General features: G+C 37.6%; 1 protein-coding gene across 3 annotated transcripts in view; it reads left to right on the top strand.

The window, feature by feature from the left end:
- The first annotated feature begins 1,089 nt into the window (after positions 1-1,089).
- The window catches only part of KMO (kynurenine 3-monooxygenase), a 60,282-nt gene continuing 39,417 nt past the window's right edge, over positions 1,090-21,954 (top strand). For 2 of the 3 annotated variants that reach the window (XM_063707287.1, XM_004028664.5), the window contains exons 1-4: positions 1,090-1,365; positions 17,743-17,812; positions 18,618-18,715; positions 19,898-19,987. In XM_063707287.1, coding sequence (XP_063563357.1) covers positions 1,192-1,365; positions 17,743-17,812; positions 18,618-18,715; positions 19,898-19,987 — 432 coding nt within the window. In that variant the 5' untranslated portion in view covers positions 1,090-1,191. The remainder of the gene's footprint in view (positions 1,366-17,742; positions 17,813-18,617; positions 18,716-19,897; positions 19,988-21,954) is intronic. The other variant, XM_019032211.4, reaches the window with a different exon arrangement.

The following is a 21,954-nucleotide window of genomic DNA, read 5'->3' as shown; positions in this document are numbered from 1 at the left end:
GCTATATGTTGTAAAGTGAGAAATATGATGTGGAAAAAGTTTTTAAATGTATGTTTAAAAAGAAAAGAAGGAAGGGAATGAGAGAGTGAAAGAGAGAGAAAAGGAGAGAGAGGGAGAAGATAGGAAACAAGGAAAGAACAAGAAAGACATAATCAACGTATAGAAGAATATGGTGACCCACACACCAAAACAGTTGTTGTCTTTGGGCAGGAGGAATAGGTGGCCAAGGGTCAAGGTTAGCAGGATTACTATTCACTGTGTACTCTTTTGTGTCTTTTTAATTTCATACCATGTTAATTTATTACCTATTCAAAATAAATAAAATACCTAATCATGCTTATCCACAAGGGGTCACTATTGAATGCCATTTAACTCTAGTTCCTAACCAGGGGAAAACATGTTCTGAATTCTTTATGTGCTTAACAGGAAGTGAAGAAACAACTTCATTTATGTTCTTATTTTACATTACACCACATCATGTTCCAGAAAACAATTGCAATTCGCAAATCATACACAAAAGTATAACATTTAAAACAGAGTGAAAAAGACAAAAAAGTGAATAGATAATATGAAGTCAGGAATGAGTTTACAGAAGCATTGTGTCAGTCATCTCCCCTAGTGGTAATTAGATTCTAGATTTTCGATTCTAAAATTAAATTCTAAATTTTCTAGCATCTGGGCTGAAAAAAAAAAAGGGGGAAGTATGGTCAGTTACACAATTCAAAATGTTGATCAGGAGAATATTAAGACCTTGCAGAAAATTTTCCCTGGTAGAGCCTGTTAAAAACAATCCATGAGGACCCTTTAGATGAAATTTTTGATTGGTCTTAATCACAAAAATGATCCACAGATGAATTATGAAACCATGTCATCTTACTCTCTAAGGGAGGTATAAGATGTTTTTGGACTTCAGATGAGAAGGGTTCCATTCATGGTTAATCATGAATGAAAACGAAACTAAGAATATATGCTGTAGAAAAAGAAGAAAAGCCACAAGACTGCTTAAAAATTTCTGTGTCTTACACAGAAGATAGAAAAAATAGAGTGTCTCCAATTGGATGGATTTTTTTAAAAATTTGGTTATTGTAATGAATTTATTTTTTCTTACAGCCGAGCTGATTGTACTTTGACCAACTAATGGGTTAATACTGTCAAGGGAAATTAGCCCTGACTAAACATTGCCGCTGGCTCATGAATGCACTAGGCTTGGGGCAGTATAAAAACTCAGAGAAACCAGTGTGTAGGAGACACAGAAATCAGTGCCACTCAGTGACAGAAGCAACAATAATTGTGAAAAATACTTCAGCAGTTATGGACTCATCTGTCATTCAAAGGAAAAAAGTAGCTGTCATTGGTGGTGGCTTGGTAAGAATTTTCAGATGGATTACTATTGTTGGTGGTATTATATTAACTATTATTACTCGTAATGATTATTATTCGTCACTTCTGCAAATTGTTAATTTTCTTGTGAAAACTTCTCTGATATTTAAATACAGCTATTTTGTTTATTTTTTAATATTTTTATTTTCATAGATTTAATATGGTATGAGTTTTAATCTGTTCTTTTTCAGGAAAGGTATTTTATAGCCATTAAATACAAAGGTTTCTGTTTTCCCTCATCATTTTGGTTTAGAATTTGTTAAAAAGCAAAAATAATGCAAATTGAATTTGATTTTATCCCCAAATTGGCTATGTTTTTAGGAACAGGAATTAGTCTCAATATTCATTTTAGTAAAAACATTTGTTCCGCTTGTTTAATAACTCAGTTAATGCTGTCTAATGAGAATAAAAGGGTCAAGAAACATGAAGCTAACGTCAAAGTATCATGTTGAATGTTCACTAGTTATATGAGTAATTGGGAATAAGATTTATGTGGTCGCCTGACTTGCTTGACTCTTCCAGTGGAGCACCTAAGACAGTGGAGTGAGGTGTTCACCTCTCACTGAGCACGTGACATAAAGGTGCTGGGGCTTGCCCCACACCTAGCAAGACGGAAGGAGAGGTCACTCTGGGCTTTCATAGTTATGGTGCCAAAGGTAGTTCTGTTTAACATGGGTCTGCTTCCATTCAACTTTGCTTCTTCCCCTCTCAGCAGAATTTCCGTTTCAGAATACAAACATCCCAGTGAGTCAAGGTTAAATCATTTCCCTATCACCTTTGGTCAAATCATTTGGAGACTTTTCATTAATTATTCATATATCCACTCAACAAAAAATGTATTGAGGGCGTAACACTGTTCTAGGCTGAATATAGATGGTATATTTTATGCCACACATGTATTTATACAGTATATGCTGTCTTTTGTTCTGCCTTCCTTAGTGTCTTTTCCCCAAAGTGCTAGAACAGTTCTTTTAATATTTCTGATTCTAAATTTTCATTTAGAAACGCTATGACATGATGTGTCGGTCACTGGTTGGGACATGTGTCGTCACTGCTTCACACTAGGCTTGTGTCCAATCTGTCCTATCAAAATGTTGCACAAAATGAGAATTCATGTGTTCAACAAAATCTGATTACTTACTATGTACCAATATTGTTTTAGGTAGTAGGGATGTGAGGGTGAGAATTCCAGAGAAGAAAAAGACAAGGAAGAAGAAAACAGATAAGATAACTTCAGTTAAAGAGAAGCACTATGAAAGAAATGAAAACAGGGTAATGCTGTAGAGAGTATCTTTGGGAGTACCTGTTTACAATGTGGTCAGGGACAGCCGCTCTGCTGAAGGGACATGTGACCAGAGACCTGAATGATCAGATAGAACTAACTATGTGAAGATCTTGAGAAAGAGCATTTCAGGCAGAGGGAACAGCAGGAAGAGAAACCCTCGGGCAATAATGAGCTGCCCAAGTTCAAGGAGCAGAAAGAAAGGCAGGAACTGCATGAGGCCAGAGAAGAGTAGCTGATGAGGCCAGAGAAGCTGACAGACCAGATCTTGTAGGATCTTAGAGGTCCAGGCAAGAAGATCAGATTTTGTTCAAATTACAATGGGAAACTATTGGAGGATTTTAGGCAAGAAATTAAGTTGTGATTTTAAAAGGTCCCTTGGACCATTATGTGGAGAATGACTAGGAACATTTTAAGAAGACGAGATAGACCAGTTAGGAGGCTGTTACGTTAGTTCAAGACTTGGACTAAGGTGGCAGCAGTGATGTCTCATTTTAAAAATTGTCTCTTAGAAATCCAAGGGAGAGATAACAAATATGTGATTGTATATATGGTTTTGGGGGGTATAAAAATGTGGGTGTCATCCATGGATTTCTCCCTGAATAACATGAGATCGTCATCATGTAACCACGTCATACATATGCTGGAAAATAGGAGACAAAAATTACTACTTGTGTATTAGGAAGCAACTAAAATTCCTCTGCAAAAGAATTCTATCCATCCTATTGCTCAAGTCCATGCTTAGGCATCATGTTTGATTCCTTTTGTCATTTTGTGCAAACGCTTATTCTTCTTTCACTCCATCAGTAAGCCTTGAGGCTCTATATCCAAAATACATTTAAATTCTAGCCATTACAACCATCCTGGCCCAAGCCATTATCATCCGCCATCCTTATTCCTGCAAGAAGCTCCAAATTAGTCTCCCAGCTTTAACTCCTCTTCCCTTATAGTCCATACTACACACCACAGCCAGAAACACCCTTTTAAAACATGAGTCTGATCATTATCATCCCCTGCTTGAAATCTTCCAATGATCTCCCATTACAAATAAAATAAAACCCAAACTCTTTACCAAAGGTCTTGTCTGAACTGAGCCTATCTGCCTTTCTGGCTTCACCCCTTTCCCTTTTTATTTGTTAATCTTATCTACCAGTATCGGAAATTACACACTTTGGGGTTTTTTTTTTAACCTGTTTCTTAGATATCTACTCCAACTAGGATATAAACTCTTATTAACCAATGTATTCCAGAGGCTGGAATTATGCCTAACATTAAGTATTGGGTGGATGAATAAATGAGAGGAATGAGAAAACTTAATGATATAAAGGTGAAAAAATAATAACAGATGCATGTTTGAATATTGAGAAAATTATTTTTAAAAGTATTGACTAAATAGAGCAATTCAAGAAGGTTAATGTCTTTACATAGAGGACAAGATTACATTTTTGCCCATCTTCTTCTGTTTTTTTTTTCCACCCTCCCTTCCTACCTCCTCCTTTCCATAAACCATATCCCAGTACCTTATAATGTCTAACACATTAAAGGCTCTCCCCTGACCCCTAGAAAAAAAAATAAGAGTTGAGAGCCTTTACTTAGACATCCAAAAAATATAGTGAACTTCCCTCAATTCTTATCAGTGGTAGCTTACCATGTCTAGTAACCTTGCCTAATGAAAAGTCACCCTGAGAAGTTGTTCTTGCTCTGATGTAGTGATCATCTGATCTTGGGTTAAACCAATTGATTTCCTTTCTTTGAAGACATGTTCAGTCAAAGAGATCAACAAACCAGTAAAGAAATTCCTAATGAGAAACAAAAGGTAAAAGAAACTAAACCATAATCATAAACCAGGAAAAGTTTAAATATTGAAAAACAAGTGGGAAAAGATGTTAAAATAGCATTTCAAGAACATTGACCTAAATATTTAGAAAGACCACTGTATTGACTGATATTTTCCTCCTTGTGTGAATTACAAGTCCCCCATCCCTTCTCCAGCCAATGGGATTACCTCCTGCTAGTTCCAGAAGGTAATTGCAGGACAATCAACCTGCGAAGGCTTCTCCTCTCTTTAAATGCCCACAGGGCTTTGTTTGTCATTATCAAATGCTGCCTTCTATTAAAATTTTGTCATGCATAGTTTATTCCCCATAGAAGCTTTTTACTTCGTAGATCTAAAGATTATTTTATCTTTGGCTCCTGCTACCTTTATAAAGGTTTCCCAGTGCCTTATAATCTGAACCACACTAAAATATTTTCTGTGCATGAGTTTGATTTCAGAACAAAGTGGAGAATCACTCTTTTAGAAGTTATGGGAAATTTTTAAAAATAGTTTTTTTTAACACAATTATGTCATGAGGAATGTAGTCCTTTCAGTGAGTAACTTAAAAAAGGATTTGGAAAATAATCTCAATTTTGCATGCTGGAAGGAGTTCTATAGTGTAGCTTTTCAATTGTAGCACATCATTTCAAAAAAAAACCTGCATTACAAAAAAACTGCCATACAAACTGCCTTACTTCATGTTAGAGTGGTATGTTTTCTTTTCTTTATGAAGTGAGAGAGAAGTAGACAAGCCAGAGAAGTAAACAAAGGCCATCTAACCTAAACAAGTGTCCTTAATCCACATCTGAATTCAGTCCTTAAGACTCAGAAAATACTGCTTTTGATAACTGTTTTCAGTGTTTACAGCTATGACGAAAGTGATCAGAGCAAAAAGGCACCATTTCAGTGACAGCTAAAGCTACTCAAGACATCATTTTTTGACTGAAGCCAAGAGCCTTGGCTAAGAGGGCTATTAAGCATTCCAGTCTCAGCTGACTCCTGCTGTTGCAATGTATGTCCACTATTCTAGCATGTATTTTGGAGATGTATTTTAGGATATCATTCAAATATTTCTTCTGTTCCTTTCTGCAAAAAAGAAACCCCACTGTAGAGAGCTTTGTGATCTACTCTCCCTATGTTTGACCCAGGAAAGTTCTCCATTTAGTAGTATTTAGAGGGTGAGGAGATTTGTACATATTTTGACTTATTGTTGATAATTGTGCCCTGCCCCCTGGAATTCAAGTCAAGTCAGTGGCCTCTGCTGATGAAATTGCTTTTGAGGCAACTTGACCTTGACTCTATGAGAGTTTATGTCTCACAGCTATAGATGTTAAATCCTGTCATGGATTTATAGGCTCAAAATGGTCTTGATGCCAAACTGTCCCCAAATGGTGTTTCTGTTCTGTTCTTCTTAGGATTTTTCCACCTCACCACTTACTCTTCACTCAGCTTCATGGGATGGAAAAAGCATTATTCATTGAGGGGACTGGGAATAGCAGAGTTTGCAACCAGCTGGACACTCAGGAAATCTTACCCTATGGGTCTCAGTTTCTTCCTCTTGGGCTAAAACTAGATTGCTAGTCTTTTAACACTAAAATTCTACTGCTTCTTTTTCACACTTTCTCACTCACAGATCTCTAGCTTTGTTCTCAACCTACTCCTTTCTAAAAAAAGAAATCAAATGTCACCCAGAATTTTCACTTTCCCCGAAGTAAACGTCCTCAGTGCATATGAACCATCAAATGGCTTATAATCCTGGGTTGAGCTCTACATAGAATTTGATTCAAGTGCGTACTTTATATTTTTTGCAAATATTAATGAGCTATACCATGAAAAAGACATAATTACTGTTAACCTTTATTGTTATTATTTTATCAATGTGAAAATAAACTAAGCTCTATTCGCTCTACTCTTGTTTTGATACCAAACTATGCTTGTTTTGCCCAGCATGCAGTAAGTCAGTTACTGAGATAACAACTGTATTAATCCGTTTTCATGTTGCTGATAAAGACCTACCTGAGACTGGGCGATTTATAAAGAAAAAGAGGTTTAATGGACTCACAGTTCCACGTGACTGGGGAGGTCTCATGATGATGGTGAAAGGCAAAAGGCATGTCTTACATGGTGGCAGGCAAGAGACGGCATGCAGGGGAACTCTCCTTTATAAAATCATCAGATTTCATGAGACTCATTCACTATCACGAGAACAGCATGGGAAAGACCCAATCCCATGATTCAATTACCTCCCACTGGGTCCCTCCCACAACACATGAGGATTATGGAAGCTACAATTCAAGATGAGATTTGGGTGGGGACACAACCAAACCATATCAACAAGTTTTGCAGTAAAGAGAAGATTTTATTCACAGGACAGCCCAGCAAGGAGATGGAAGAACAGCTTTCAAATCCACCTCTCCAAAGATAGGGCTTAGAGATATTTATAGGGTAAAGAAGCAGAGTGGTCTAAGGTGTGGGAAAGGTGATTAGCAGTGGGGAAAAATGAATAGGTGGTCTGAGCATGCATAATCAAGGTTCATGACTCTTCATAGGACACATGTTCAGAAAATGGTGGCATTAGCATGCTCTGAAGGTGAGGTTTTTGGCCTTCTGGTATCAGAAAGTCACTTCTTGGGCATTTGTGCAGGCACAGCTGAAGGGCCTGCAACTCTCTTCTTTCCTTCTTCTATCTGCTTTCTCATTCTCCTATTATCCTTACTCCATAGTAATAAGGCCCAGGAGTCAATGGGCGAGGTAGAAAGAGGGTTGGTGGTCTCTTTCAAGTAGTTTAAATTGGGTAAGAGCTGTCCGCCTAGTTCCTGAAAACAAAAACAAAAACAAAAACTTTAAGCAACTATTACCATAGTGACATACATGCCAGAGACGTTGTCTATAAGGAAGCTAGTGACAGATTAGATGTATATTGTTTGGCTACATGACTTTTAGCTATACGGGCTTTGAGATCAACTAGAAGTAAGCAATAAAAAGCAAGCAAGGCAGGCTGTTTGGTGGGCCTCACCATGTTAGACCTGGGTTTCAGTTTTCTATTTCATAGGCTCTGAGCCTTCTTAAATATGAAAAAACTCTCATTAGTGGCCCATATCTAGCACCTTCTAAAAACAGAGGTGGAATGGATTTCTTTGTGGCTGTGCCTCATAAATCCCACTCTCACCTCAGGGAATTCATCCCTCAGAGATTCCTTCATTTGCTATCTGGTGGGAAGTATCTGGAATGGAACCAACAACTTTAGACAGCTCCAAACTTTGTTAAGTCCTACAAAGAGTGTGTCTTTCATTCCTTCTCATTTGGCTCATCCTCCTCCAAAATACTCTCAAATTATTTCCCTTCTGTCCATATTCACTCATGCATTCCTCTAGTCCTCTATCTGTCTACTCAAAGAGAAAGAGCACCCTCATACACTGTTGATGGTAATCTAAGCTGGTATTTTTTTCCTGGAAAACAACTTGAAAATATACACATCTGTAGTCTTAAAAATAGTGGGGATTTGGCTGGGCACGGTGGCTCAGGCCTGTAATCCTAGCACTTTGGGAGTCCGATGTGGGTGGATTGCCTGAGCTCAAGAGTTCGAGACCAGTCTGGGTAACACAGTGAAACCCCATCTCTACTAAAACACAAAAAAATTAGCCAGGCATGGCAGTGTGTGCCTGTAGTCCCAGTTATTCGGGAGGCTGAGGCAGGAGAATTGCTTGAACCTGGGAGGCAAAGGTTGCAGTGAGCTGAGATCGTGCCACTGCATTCCAGTCTGGGCAACGGAGTGAGACTCCATCTCAAAAAAAAAAAAAAAAAAAAAAAAATTTCCAGAAAGCAGCAATAGCTACTTCACCCTTGAAGCTGGCCTAAGCATGGCATTGCATTCAGAGTAACAACTGTCCTTCAGCCAATGAGAAATTAAAAGCAAATAGAATCTAATGTGGGCTCTCAAAAACATCAAATTTGGAGTGTATTCAAAACTCCCAACAAAACCTTCTGAAATGATCTTGCCCCAGTCAATCTGAATCTCTTTCATGTGCTTTGCAGTTATTCCAAAAGCAAGACAAAGGAAGATTGAGCAGGCTTCTCTTACACTCTAGACCATCAATATTCTCTCCCCAGCTCACTTCAGACTCTCTTCTTTCCCTCTTTGTTTTCTCATTCCCCTGTTATCCTTACTCCATTCCCCCACTAGTAATAAGGCCCAGGAGCCAACGGGGCAGATAGAAGGAGGGTGTGGAGCTCAGAATTGGCCAGTGTTTCAATCTCTTTTATTCAAAATTGCCCTTTGGTGGGCCATTTCATTAGTGAGATTTTATCAAAAGAAACATGTATGCGTCATACAATTGTCTATAATGCTAAAGAATTAAAATAACTTGAATATCCAAATATAAGCACACTGCCTACAATCAAATGTAATGCAAGTATTAAATGGTTTTACTTCAGACATCTTTTGACATGGAAATGTATTTAGAGTACACTTTTCATTTTTTGAAAGAAATTATGAAAGAAAATATACAACCTGTTACCATTTTCAAAAGAAATATCATGTATTTTATATACATAGAAAATGTTAATATTGGTTGCCATTGGTGGTAAAATTGTGACAAATTACTTTTTTCTTCACATTTACCTGTATTTTCTAATTCATTAGAATTTGTGGTTTATATCAGAGATAAAAAGACAAAATACAAGCCATACAAATATTATTCCTCTCTGGGAATTTACTGCCTGGTGGAAGTCAGACAAGACTATAAATAAATAATTCAATGTACTTGAGACATTAAAACACATCTATATACATATATATATATAATTACAGAAGAAAAGGCAAACAAGTCTTTTGGAGGAGTAGAGGTATCAGGAAAAACTACACTGAGGATATGAGTCTTAAAGGAAAGGTAGGCATTTTCCAAAAACTGAATATAAGGCAGGGAAGGATAGTATTCAAAGGCATGGAAGAATAAAAGTGCATGGCATATTCAGAAAACATACAGTAAATTTAGTATGCCTATTACAGATGGTGCAAGAGAATAGTGCATGAGATAGTGCATGAGAATAGTGCATAATGAACTGGAGAAAGAGGTTGGGATCACATGTAAGAATCTATTATGTCATGTTGAAAATTTGGAATTTTTTCCTGAAAAGATAAGGAGCTAATAAACAACTGTAAGACAAAAATAATCATTCAATGTCTTATTTAGAAGATAATTAGTGATTGGGCATGATGGCTCATGCCTATAATCTCAGCTCTTTGGGGGGCCGAGGCAGAAGGATCACATGAACCCAGGGGTTTGAGACCAGCCTTGGCAACATAGCAAGATCCTGTCTCTACAAAAATTAAAAAAAATTAGCCAGGCATAGCAGCACACCTGTAATTACAGCTACTTGGGAGGCCAAGGCAGGAGATCACTTGAGCCCAGGAGTTCAAGGTTGCAGTGAACTATGATCTCAGCCTTGCATGCCTGCCTGGGTGACAGAACAAGACCCTGTCTAAAAAGAAAATAAAAAGAAGATGACTAGTTCTAGTGCAGAGTACAGATTGAATGCATACAGACTGGGGAAAGAGGGTTATTAGAAAACTGTTGCAGTAGCCTGGTAAAAGCAAATGAGGGCCCCATGTAAGGACAGAGCTGTGGGTAGCAGAAGATCTGTTGTGAGAGACACTGAAGAGGAACAATCAATAGGACGTATTGCCTAATTTCATGTATACTGGTACGTAGAGAGGGGTGTTAAATATTCACCGAGCTACCCTGGTTGGGTGAATTAGTGAGTGCAATTGCTATTCTCTAAGACATGAAATATATAAGGAGGAAGAAAGTTTATGGAATACAGAATACAGAAGAAGGAGAATGAGAGGGTTGAGGAACGGGAATAAGTCAAATTTTAGCTATGTTGAGAGGGAGATGCCTATAGACAGGTTCAGTAGTCACAGATGGAGTTCGGGACGAAGATCAAGACTAGAGTAAAAGTCATAAATTTTCTTAAGAGCACTCAGGAATGTGCATCATTCACCTTCTCATAAGAGGGAAAATCAAGACCACTGCTTGGCTTTAGAGAACAATTCCAGATGACACAGATTAGAGAACTCAGGGTAAGGATTAAATAATAAAACAATATTTGGCATAACATATGCAATTCTGGAAGATGTAATATTTACTAACAAAGTATGAAGACACTGATGTGCTTATAGCATTGTAAGTAGAGTTAACAGTCTGATTCTTCTCATTGCATTGATATACCCAAAGATCAAATTCTTGAGACATCAAACTATAGTTTCATGACCAAATATGGATTTCAACACTATTAACAAGCTTTTTAAAAGTTAGATAGGCAGAAAACTCAGAAACATTCATGATTCTTAAGGATTAGGGAAGGTGTTATACGCTTCATTAAGTCAAAAGTAGTTGACACATGTTTAATATTGCACTATCAGATTAATTTCAAATATATTATATCAAAAGACATAAAATGTATGGAATTTTTATAATCCTGTTTCCTCTTCCTAATAGGATCACAGTTTTTCCCTTCTTTCTTTTTATTTTTTTGTTGCTTATCAGTTCAATGTAAGATTCAAGGGTCAGCATTTATAAATTTAAATGGTTTACAGTTTTCTCATGATCATTGGCTACTTGAACAATTGCTGCTAGAGGGGTCACATGGGAACTGACAGAAAAGCTCAGCAACGGAAGACTGGAGAAGCATACCTCAACATTTATAGAAAGGAAATATTCAAATAATATTTTTAAGTGGTAGGTTAGGCATCCCTATACAGCACATGACCTGTCAATAAGGAAGTATGACGAGACAGAAGAAGAAAGTGGAGAAGCGAGATAATGATAAATTGGGTAAATCCATAATTATGTAACCAAGGAATGTCCTCAAAGTCTTGTACACACAAACAGGCTAGACTGCTTATTCATAAAAATGTTTAATTTGCAAAATTATTTTGTGAGCAAACATCTCACTATCGTGAACGTTTGGTGCTTCGAAACAAATACAGAAACTTTTCATAATTGTTCATGTCCTTACTGGGAACAGTCCTGTCTCTATTAAGGCTTTACCCTCAGAACCAGAATCAAAAAATCATTTTGTTTCTCCCAGCTGTCTAACCCTGCCCAATTTCTTCTCTCCTATGCTAACCTCCTTCACTATTTATGCTCAGGAACCCAGCTGTGCCTTAACCAAGAGTTTGTGGTGCACTTAGCATGCTTTCCACACCACATTTTCTTTCCACTTATATATTTCTGTCTTAGTCCTTCCTGCCAGCTTAACAACTCAAGATGGCACTGACAGTTATTCCCAATTAAGCACTTTTTACAGAAAGTGAGAGGGGAAAGAAAATTACAGTCTGAAAGCTATATTGTTAGCCACGCACATTACTACCCCTTCTGGCTGAACTGACATAACACCTACCATTGTATTTTTTCTTTAAATTTATTTGAACCTCCGTTACACAGAATTGGGATCATATTTATACAAGCTCTATTTCATTACACACTATTATGACTGGTCTTGGAGAAAACACTTTTACTTCCTTGTTTGTTTGTTTATTAATAATAATAATAATAAGTAGCCATGAATCTACTACTCAACACAAGAAGTGACAGAGTGCCAGTGACTTCATCAACTCTGTACTTGTCCCCCACCCATTAGAAGCATTATGCCAAATCTTATTTATCACTCCCTTGCCTTTTTATATATAGTTTTATCATATATTATTTACATATTTATCTCATATGTACGTACATGCACATATAAATACTACTTATGTGTTTCAAAAATTATATATTTGCATATGTCTATAGTTTAGTCCTGGTTGTTTTTATTTTGTATCATGCAGTATAAAATTATCTGAGTCTTATTTTTTCACTTATAGTCTTGCTAATATAGTCATATCATATTTCACTGTGTGAATATGCCATAATGTGTTCGTTCATTCCTCTCTGATAGTCATTTTGGATATTCCCCACTTTTTTGTTTGTCTATTTTAGTTATGAAAGGCACTACACTGAACAACCTGGCACATGTCACCCAATATACATATAGCAAAAGTTTCTCTTGTGTATATGCCTTTAAGAGGAATTGCTGGTTTGTTCAATATGTGAATATCCAACTTGAAAAGGTAATTACAAGCAATGTGTAGGAGATCCCATTAGGCCTCATCTTCTCTAGCACTTAATATTTTCATGAGCCTAAGTTAGATTTAATCTTATTGTGCCCACACTACCCGAGACCCCTTATTCTCCCATAAAAACAATTAATACATGTTCAGTTGGCAAACACGTAAGCGTTGGAAAGGTATGAATTGGCATCTGCCAACCTTAGAAGTATTGAGGCAGAATCTCCACCTTGGTCAGCCCTCCTCCTCTGAGATCCTGGAATCAATTTTCATCAAAGAAAAAGAACATAACAAACCCATGCAACCAGACCATTGGCCCATCATTGGCTTAGAGCTGATCCTATTCCAACACAGTCACTGAGAGCTTTGTTTGCAGCATTATATGTTGTAGCTCCTTTACTGTGGTTGAATTTTTAGGAGATGGATGAATGGATTTCTTGCTTCTGAATCCCAGGATCTCTCCTTTTAGGCCATTTCCCTACATTAGATTTTCACTGATCACTTGTTGTTTAGATTGTGGCTTTAGTGTCCTACTTGCCTTTCTCCCTACCTGTTTTCTCAGTAAGAGAGACTCATTTCTATTAGGTTGATGCAAAAGTAATTGTGGTTAACGGTAAAAACCGTGATTCCTTTTGCACCAATCTAATAAATGAACCTCCTGTGTCTTCATTCCAACTCTTATGACCCTGTTGTCTTTTGTGATAACTGACTTCCTAAAAGAAAGAAGCAGAAGCTTCTGGACCATTTAAGGACTATGCTTGGAAATGGCTCAAGGGTAACTTCTACCGCATTTTTTTGGTCAAAGCTACCACAGGCCCTTCTAGATTTAAGAGATTGTAGAAATAAACCCCATGTGTTGATGAAGGAGCATCAAGATCACACTGGAGAAGAGCATGTAGGATAAAGGATATCATCATGACCATCTTTGAAAAATACAATTTGCCACATTTGTCAAGAAAAAATTAATCTTTTTAACGTGTGTTTTCTAGAACTTGACTTATTCTTTTTGTTTTTTACATTGATTTTTACCTGTGAGCCCAGAGCTATTTTGCAAGGGGTCTGTGAAATAACATGCATACAAAATTTTGAGTAAGTAGGATAAAATTATATGACTTAAACACATAATTATTTTTAAAGTATATGTAGATGATTTGTGACTAAATTTATTATATATTTTTAAACAATCCATGTTAGAAATTCAAATAATATAAAAGAATCTGCAAATTTTTAATGTAAGAAGTGGGCCTCCATACTCAAAAGTGGTTCATTAAACATTGATACATTTATACCTTTGTCTCTTTTTACTAGATAGGGTGTTTACTGGGCACAAGGACTTATCTTGGTAACCTTTGAGTCCCTAAAATTTAGCAGATTAAGTTATATTTAGTAGGGGCTCAATAAATTTTGGCTTCACTTGGTTACAAACTTTACTTAAAAATGTAATCTCTACCATTATTTATACACTGAACAAATATATATGAAGCACTTACTATGTAACAAACACAATGGTAGATGCTAGGAATAAAATGGTGAGCAAAACCTGTTGATAGCTTAGAAGGATAGACAGATATTGATTATAGAATAACTCTAAAGATGTAAATTTTCTGTTGTTGTAAGCTCTTTGTATTAGTTTGCTAGACCTGCCAAAATAAATAAATTACCACAAACCAGGTAGCTTAAGAAACAGAAATGTCTTGTCTCACAGTTCTGGTGCTAGAAGTCCAAAATCAAGGTGTTGGCAGGGTTGGTTCCTTCCGAGAGCTGTGAGGGAAAGATCTGTTCCGGGTCCCTCTCCATGGCTTGTAGATGGAAGTCTTCTCTCTGTGTCTCTTCACATCATCTTTTCTCAATGCATGTCTGATTCCCCTTTTTATAAAGACACAAGTCATATTGGACTAAGGCCCACCCTAATGATATCATCTTAACTTGATTACCTATACTAAGATCCTATCTCCAAATAATGTCACATTCTTACGGTACTGGGGGTTAGGACTTGAACATATGAAGTTGGAAGGAAGCAATTTACCCCAAAGATAAAGTTCAAAGCACTGTGAGAACTCATAATTGCAGGATTTGAGGTAGGGTGGCCCAGGAAATCTTTTTTTAGAGAGTGAAGCTGAGTGGAGACCTGGAGGATGAATGGAAGTTTACTATGTAAAGAAGAAAGATAACACTTCTGGCCATGGATATAATACATGCTAAACCCCTCAGCAAGGGGCAGCATGGCAAATACAATGGCTAAAAGAAGGATAGCAAGGCTGGGGCAGAAGGGTGACATGATCAGATTTTAAAATGTGGGGAAAATCTGAGGCCTATGGTGATGTCATTTTTTTTCCAGAGAGGATTTATGTTTGTTTCTGTTGGGTGGCTGTGATTACCAGCAATCAAAAATTAATGCAATCTGATCAGGACTAGAGATGATTTCCAGACAGGCCCTTGGATCATTGGTTTCATTCCAGTTTGCCCTTCTCCTGGGATGTACCTGTTTAGGGTCCTGATCTAAAACCTAAGGGGTTTATCAGAACCTGCCCTCCTGAGCAAGGGGTGCGGGAGTGTCCCAGACTCCAAATTTTGTACTTCTAGTTTCATGAGTCTGTCAAAAATTCTACTGAAGTCCTCAGCCTCTCTTGCATTTGTAGATGCCTGTAGGCATGGCTCCAAATGCCAGGTCATCTCTCTGCGTCTCCTTTTCCTCTCAGTAGAGGTATTAGTTCAAATGACCTATTACACCATCACCCTAAATTACTGCTTGTGGAAAATAAATTGGAAAGAGGCAAAATGAATGCTGGTAGAATACACAGAAAATTTGATATTAGTTAAGCATAATGATTCCGATAACTAGAGGCAGAAAGGTGAAAATGAAAAGAGATGGGTAGATGGAAAAACATTGTAAGGTAGAACTGGCAGAACTGGGAATGGAGTATCAAGGAGAGACGGTGACTCCTAGCTTTCTAGTTTGAGCAACTGGATGGATGGCACATCATTCACTTACATAGGGAATATGTGGAGAGAATTGATGAGATGGGAAGCGATGATCGCAAGTTTCAATTCGGATCTGTTGATTTTGAGGTGCTTTGAGACATACAAGAAGCTGTATCACTTAAACATTTGCATGCATGAGCTCAAAAAACAGATCTGGATAGGAAATATAAATTTTCACATCATCATGGACGGAGAAGACAGACTTGGATGGAGATTTGAGAAACTCCAATATTTGTCCGTCTTTGCAATGGTGAAAGAGTTAAAGTGGGACTGGCCAGAGACGTATGAAGAAAACCAGAAAATGAGAGAAGGTTAACGTTTCCAGAAGGTTTAGTTAACAGTATTGACTACTGTTGAAAATTCAAGTGTGATAATTATATACAGATGACTTTACCAAATACAAGTTGCTAGTGATGAGGTAGTAAACTACCACAGCCTATATAAAGCTACTGAGAGGGCAACACTCTAAAGCTTTAAGAAGACAATAGATCAGAAAAAATTCTTTATGATCTCAGAATAGGCAAAGATCTCTTGAACAAGACATTTGTAATTGCATTAAAAATAAAAAGACAATTGTAATTGCATTAATAATAAAATAAAAGAGTGATGAATATGGTTACATTAAAATAAACGGCTTCTCATCCTCTAAATAGACTATAGCATTTAAGAAGCAAGACACAGAATGGAAGAAGATATTTTTAATGTTTAAAAATGACAAAGACTCTATATTCAGACTCTATGAACTACTAAAAAAAAGAAAAAGAAAGAAAAGAAAAAAGATAGGCAACCCAATAGAAAATGGGCAAAAGATCTAAACAGACACTTGGTGAAAGAGGAGATCCAAACAGCCAATCAATATATGAAAAAGTGCTCACTGCACTCCAACCTGGGTGACAGAGCGAGACTCTGTCTCAAAAAAAAAAAAAAAAAAGTGCTCAACTTCTTTAGTAATTAAGCATATGCAAAGTAAAACTACATTCCTCTCCGACTTACCAGCTCCCACCCTCCCACTCCACAATAATGAAAAGTTTGAGAACATCAAGTGCTGGCAAAGATAAATTCTCAGAAGCTGCTGGTGTTACAACCAACTCTTGAAACAGTTTGGCATCAGAAAAGTGACGGTACATAAACTTTTGACCAGATATTCCACTTCCATGTATAGAACCCTTGAAAAAAAGTTATCATATATGTACCAGAATTCCTGCACACACACAAAAATGTTCTTTGAAGCATTGTTAACATATTCCCAGACCAGAAACAACTCAAGTGTCCTTTGACAGTAGGACAGATAATCTGTGATCTTTCATTTAATGAAGAATCATATAGAAACAAAAAAAAATGGATGACCTTAAGTTTACATGTAACCATATAAATGAATCCCACAATGTTGCCTTAGAGAAGCAAGATGCAAAAACAAACAAAACACACACACACACACACACACACACACACACAGTGTGATTCTAACTATATGGTTTTAAAAAATGGGTAAATGGCTGGGCACAGTGGCTCATGCCTATAATTCAAGCACTTTGAGAGGCCAAGGTGGGAGAATCTCTCGAGCCCAGGAGTTTGAGACCAGCCTGGGCAACATAGTGAGACCCCATCTCTACAAAAAAACTTAAAAAAATGTTTAATGGGTAAAATTAAAGTATATTGCTTAGAAATACGTATACCTAAAGGCTAAAATGTAAAAAAGCAAGAATGGGTTATCACAAAAGTCAGAATAATGTTTACATCTATGTGAGAGGAAGGCGACTGTAACTCAGGAGGAGGTGGGGGGAGTTTTGGAGGAATGACGCTATTCTGCTTTTTGACCAAAGTAGTGGTTATAAGGGATATAAGGTTATAAAGAATTGCTTTCTAATTATTCTGTAAGATATATATGTTTTATGTTCTTTCTGTTTGAAAATTACCTCACTATAAAAAAGTAAAAAAAAAAACTACTTCTAAAATTATATTACTTAATCTTGAATAAATATTGCTATTTTTGCCACTGATACTTTTCAGCAGAAATTGAGTAAATCAATGTGATAAATGAGGCTGGTAAAATATGACCACACATGATGTGAGGCTAGTAAAACACAGCCTCACATGATGTTTCATTTTGCTGCTAAAAATTCCCTATATTTGTGGAATCAGATAAATATTTAATTTTTTTTTAATTTCTAGGTTGGCTCATTACAAGCATGCTTTCTTGCAAAGAGGCATTTCCAAATTGATGTATATGAAGCTAGGGAAGGTACGTCCATGGTGAAAAAAGCAGGATGAACGCTGGGCACGGTGGCTCCCGGCACTTTGGGAGGCCAGGGCACGTGGATCGCTTGAGGCCAGGAGTTTGAGACCAGCCTGGGCAACATGGCAAAACCCCATCTCTATAAAAAATACAAAAATTAGCCTGGTGTGGTGGTGTGTGGTAGGCGGATTGCTTGAACCCAGGAGGCGGAGGTTGCAGTGAGGCGAGATCATGCCACTGTTACTCCAGCCTGGGTGAAAGGGCAAGACCCAAAGAAAGAGAGGAGAGAGAGAGAGAAAGAAAAGGAAGAAAGAAAGAAAGAAAGAAAGAAAGAAAGAAAGAAAGAAAGAAAGAAAGAAAGAAGGAAATAAGGAAGGAAGGAAGGAAAGAAGGGAAGGAAGGAAGGAAGAAAGAAAGAAAGAAAGAAAGGAGAAAGAGCAAGAAAGAGAGAAAGAGCAAGAAAGAAAGATGGAAAGAAAGAAAGAAAGATGGAAAGAAAGAAAGAAAGAAAAAGAAAAAGAAAGAATTGCAGGATGTGGTTCTAATTCTTTGACTTTTCTTTAGATTTTCTGAACTTAAAAAGTTTCTTTAATAAAACGCTTTTTTTAAAAAAACTAGTTTTGTTTAAAAAAACCCAACTATCTAAATTTAATTTAATATAAAGTTACTGCTATTAGCATTTTCTTTAGAAGAGTTAAGAAGGTCTTTAATTTGGTTCCGAATGAACCAGTTGTTCAGATGCTGTAACTTTGCTCATCCTGAGCTAGGATATAAAGTGTGCGTAACATGGAGTCTGCCTCCAATGTCTCAGATACTCGAGTGGCTCCCTTCACACGTGGAAGAAGCATTAACTTAGCCCTTTCTCATAGAGGACGACAAGCCTTGAAAGCTGTTGGCCTGGAAGATCAGGTACTTAATGTATCTTTCTTACAGAAGATAATACCTGGTATTTTTCAACAATTGCGTGGATTTGATTTCATCCTGGCTTAAAAAGTACCATTTAATACCAAGAATCTCTGCATGAAAACTCATTCTACTAAAGCTTTTAAAATTCGAAATTTGGCAAGAGGGTGAACATTGGACACTCGAGGCACCCGAGGGGGACCCTGCAAACGGATGATTGCCTCCGATACTGGGTTCTCAACAGGATGGTGCCTCACTGCCTGTAGAAAGTGAGAGTCAAGATGGCATCCAGGATAAAAGGAGCCAAATTCCTTTTTTTTTTCAATTGCACAGGCCCGTAATATCTTATCTACAATTCTATACTCCAAAAAGACTCTGAAAATAGAAAGCTTCTCATCACTCATTGAGTAGCAAAATCTGACCTGACATGAGACTCTTTGTAGTCTTTTAAAAATCTCATTTAGCATAAATATGTTTTGCTACAGAAATTTTGTGTTTGATTATGGGGTGGGTTTATGTGATATCCAGCATATGTGTACTACACTACTTTCTAAAATTGAAAAATTCTGAATTCTGAAACCATCAGGCCCCATGGGTTTGGATAAAGAATGGTGGGCCTATAGTAGATTTTCATCATATGAGCTTAATGTTGTAGAACTTTTCACTGTCTATGTTAGCTTGGTAATATAAACAGACATGATAGATGTATTTTTCTTGATACTACTTTCAGTGACAATGTGTCTTTGAGCTGACAATACAAGCAAATATGAGTGCTATTTGCATTCCTATTATTTTCTCCCAAATAGCAGCAGCCATGTGTAAGAAAACACTTTGCATTGAATGTTAGGAACCCTGGGTTTTACTCCTCATAATCTCCCTTTTTGTCATGATGAGAAAATCACTTAACCTCTGTAACAACAAATCACTTTCCTCAATCTGTGATATTCGATTTAGATCAGATAAATTTTAAGCCGGTTCTAAGATCTAAGATTAAAAAAAGCAAACTAAAAGCTTCAGGATCACCATTTTCATTGAAGGAGTTTCTACCACGTTGGGCTTCTATGGTCTTTCACAATTTTTAAAATTTCTTGGAGAATATATGAAATTACATTTAAAAATCAACTTCTATCTTTCTTGCATAATGCCATGTTACTGTCATTGAAGTCAATATTTCTGGTTTCATTTCAGATTGTATCCCAAGGTATTCCCATGAGAGCAAGAATGATCCACTCTCTTTCAGGAAAAATGTCTGCAATTCCCTATGGGACAAAGTCTCAGGTAGGTTTACCCCGGAGATCATTGTGCATTGATTATAAGGAAATCAACGTCTGGAACTTGCCTCTTGTTTGATGGCCCCTCTCTCTCCAGCCCTATCTCTGACATTGCTTGGCTCAGTCTAGACTCCAGGAATACAGATACTAGTTGACAAGTTTATTCAGAGGAGATGCTCAAAACAAGCCCCAGCCCAGAATAAACATTCAAGAAGAATTAGCTGTTACTTTTCTTATTTTGTCATTTCTTGCCTTTGCGCTGCCCTGCTACCTGGGACAGCCTTTCCTTCTTTTCTCCTTTTCAATTAGATAGAGAAGATGACTATCTTATTTGTCGTCAAGCATAATGTACAAGAACAATCTAGAAGGTTTCATGATGTTGTTGCCCTTCCCTAACTCACCCTCTTGCTCAAAATTGGGCTTATAATAGAATGTATGGAATGATCCAGAAATGCTTTGAGTACTACATGATTTCTAAAACAACAGAAGCCAGATGAAGATGGAGAGTTTATAAAAGGAGACTCATTATCCTGCTCTGTGCTTTCCTTATCTTTCACACAGTAACACACAGAACAGCGGGAAATATGTATTTGTATTTTACCTAATTAGATCTTCTGATTCTGTTTCTTGAGAGAGAATGAATGCACCAAACATCCATCGACAACAGAAAAACTCCAACTTCCTTTATTTTTATCCAGCCATGCCTCCTTTTATGAAGTGCAGAGTCTGAGTGAGAATTCATATTCTTCTAAGTCTCTGACCCCCAGCAGAGCTCTCATTGAAACTAGACCTGTGCTTCTCAAACTCACCTGGGATCCTGTTAAAATGCAGTCCGATTCATTAGGACTGGGGTGGAGGCGGAGGTTCTACATTTCTAACGAGCTTCCGGGTGTTTACTTCTTTCACTGAGTTGAGAGTGAAATCAACGTAATCGTCTCACTGTTCACTTGTATTAACAAGGAATGTCCTGAGGAAGGCCAAGTCATCATAGCCGCCCCCGCTTCAGAGACTGAACCAATAATGTATCCATAGATAAGATACGGTTCAAATATCAGAAAAGCTAAATGAGGAGAGGGACTTGGAGCTGACACCATCACCCCACCACCTTGTCTGTGTGTGTGTGAGTGTGAGTGTGTGTGAGAGAGAGAGAGAAAGAGCGTGCATACATTCCCCAAGAGAGTGAAAGCGTTGGTGTGAGTTCCCATTTTGCGGCCTTCAATGCATTACAAGGAGGAAACGGCCCCTCCAGCATCATTCCTGCTACTTCTCAATTCTTAAGAACTCAGTTTATGCAAAATTTACAGGGGCCCCACATACTTCAGTTTTTCTTTATCGTCACTTTTATATCTCAGTCAAATATGGCGGCCTCCTTGCCCTTTAAGAACTGCATAAAATTCCTTTACCTGGTCAGTTCCACAGCCTGTGGGAGCACAAAGCCATTCCCATGACTCCGGGATTTCTTCACATCCCCGGGGAGCCCACCTTCTCTTGGCCTCCTTTGCCTCTTGGTACCCCACTCCCTCTCACCTGGTATTGGCCATGTACCATGGTGGTCCGGATTTGAAATATACCTCCTCCACCAATTCCCACAGACAACACTCACTCAAAAGATGCATGAGTCTGCTGAACACCTACGGGTCATGAAGAGACCTCGTTGTGGATGGCACGGGCAATGATTTAGAAATCTCTAATATGCAAATTTTGACCTCCAAAATCCTTTCTGACTCTTTTCCCTGGCCTCCCTCCTTCAGCTGTTTTTTCTTTTGAACTTTCTCCAATGTGATGTCCAGATTCTTCTTGTCTTGCTGGGTCCTCCCATCTTCTCCCCAAATTGCCCTGGAAACTGTCAAAATATTCCCTAATATACAGAGCAGGTCAGAGCTCCTCAGTTCTTAATCCTAACCTAACCTCTTATGCTCAAAATAGAGAAATGGCTCCCCGTTAGTAGAAAACATTCTCATTTGAAGGTATTGA

This window comes from Gorilla gorilla, chromosome 1 (assembly GCF_029281585.2).
Source record: "Gorilla gorilla gorilla isolate KB3781 chromosome 1, NHGRI_mGorGor1-v2.1_pri, whole genome shotgun sequence".
Taxonomy (NCBI): Eukaryota; Metazoa; Chordata; class Mammalia; order Primates; family Hominidae; genus Gorilla; species Gorilla gorilla.
Note: the sequence above shows the minus strand (reverse complement) of the source record. Positions and strands in the feature narration are given on the sequence as shown.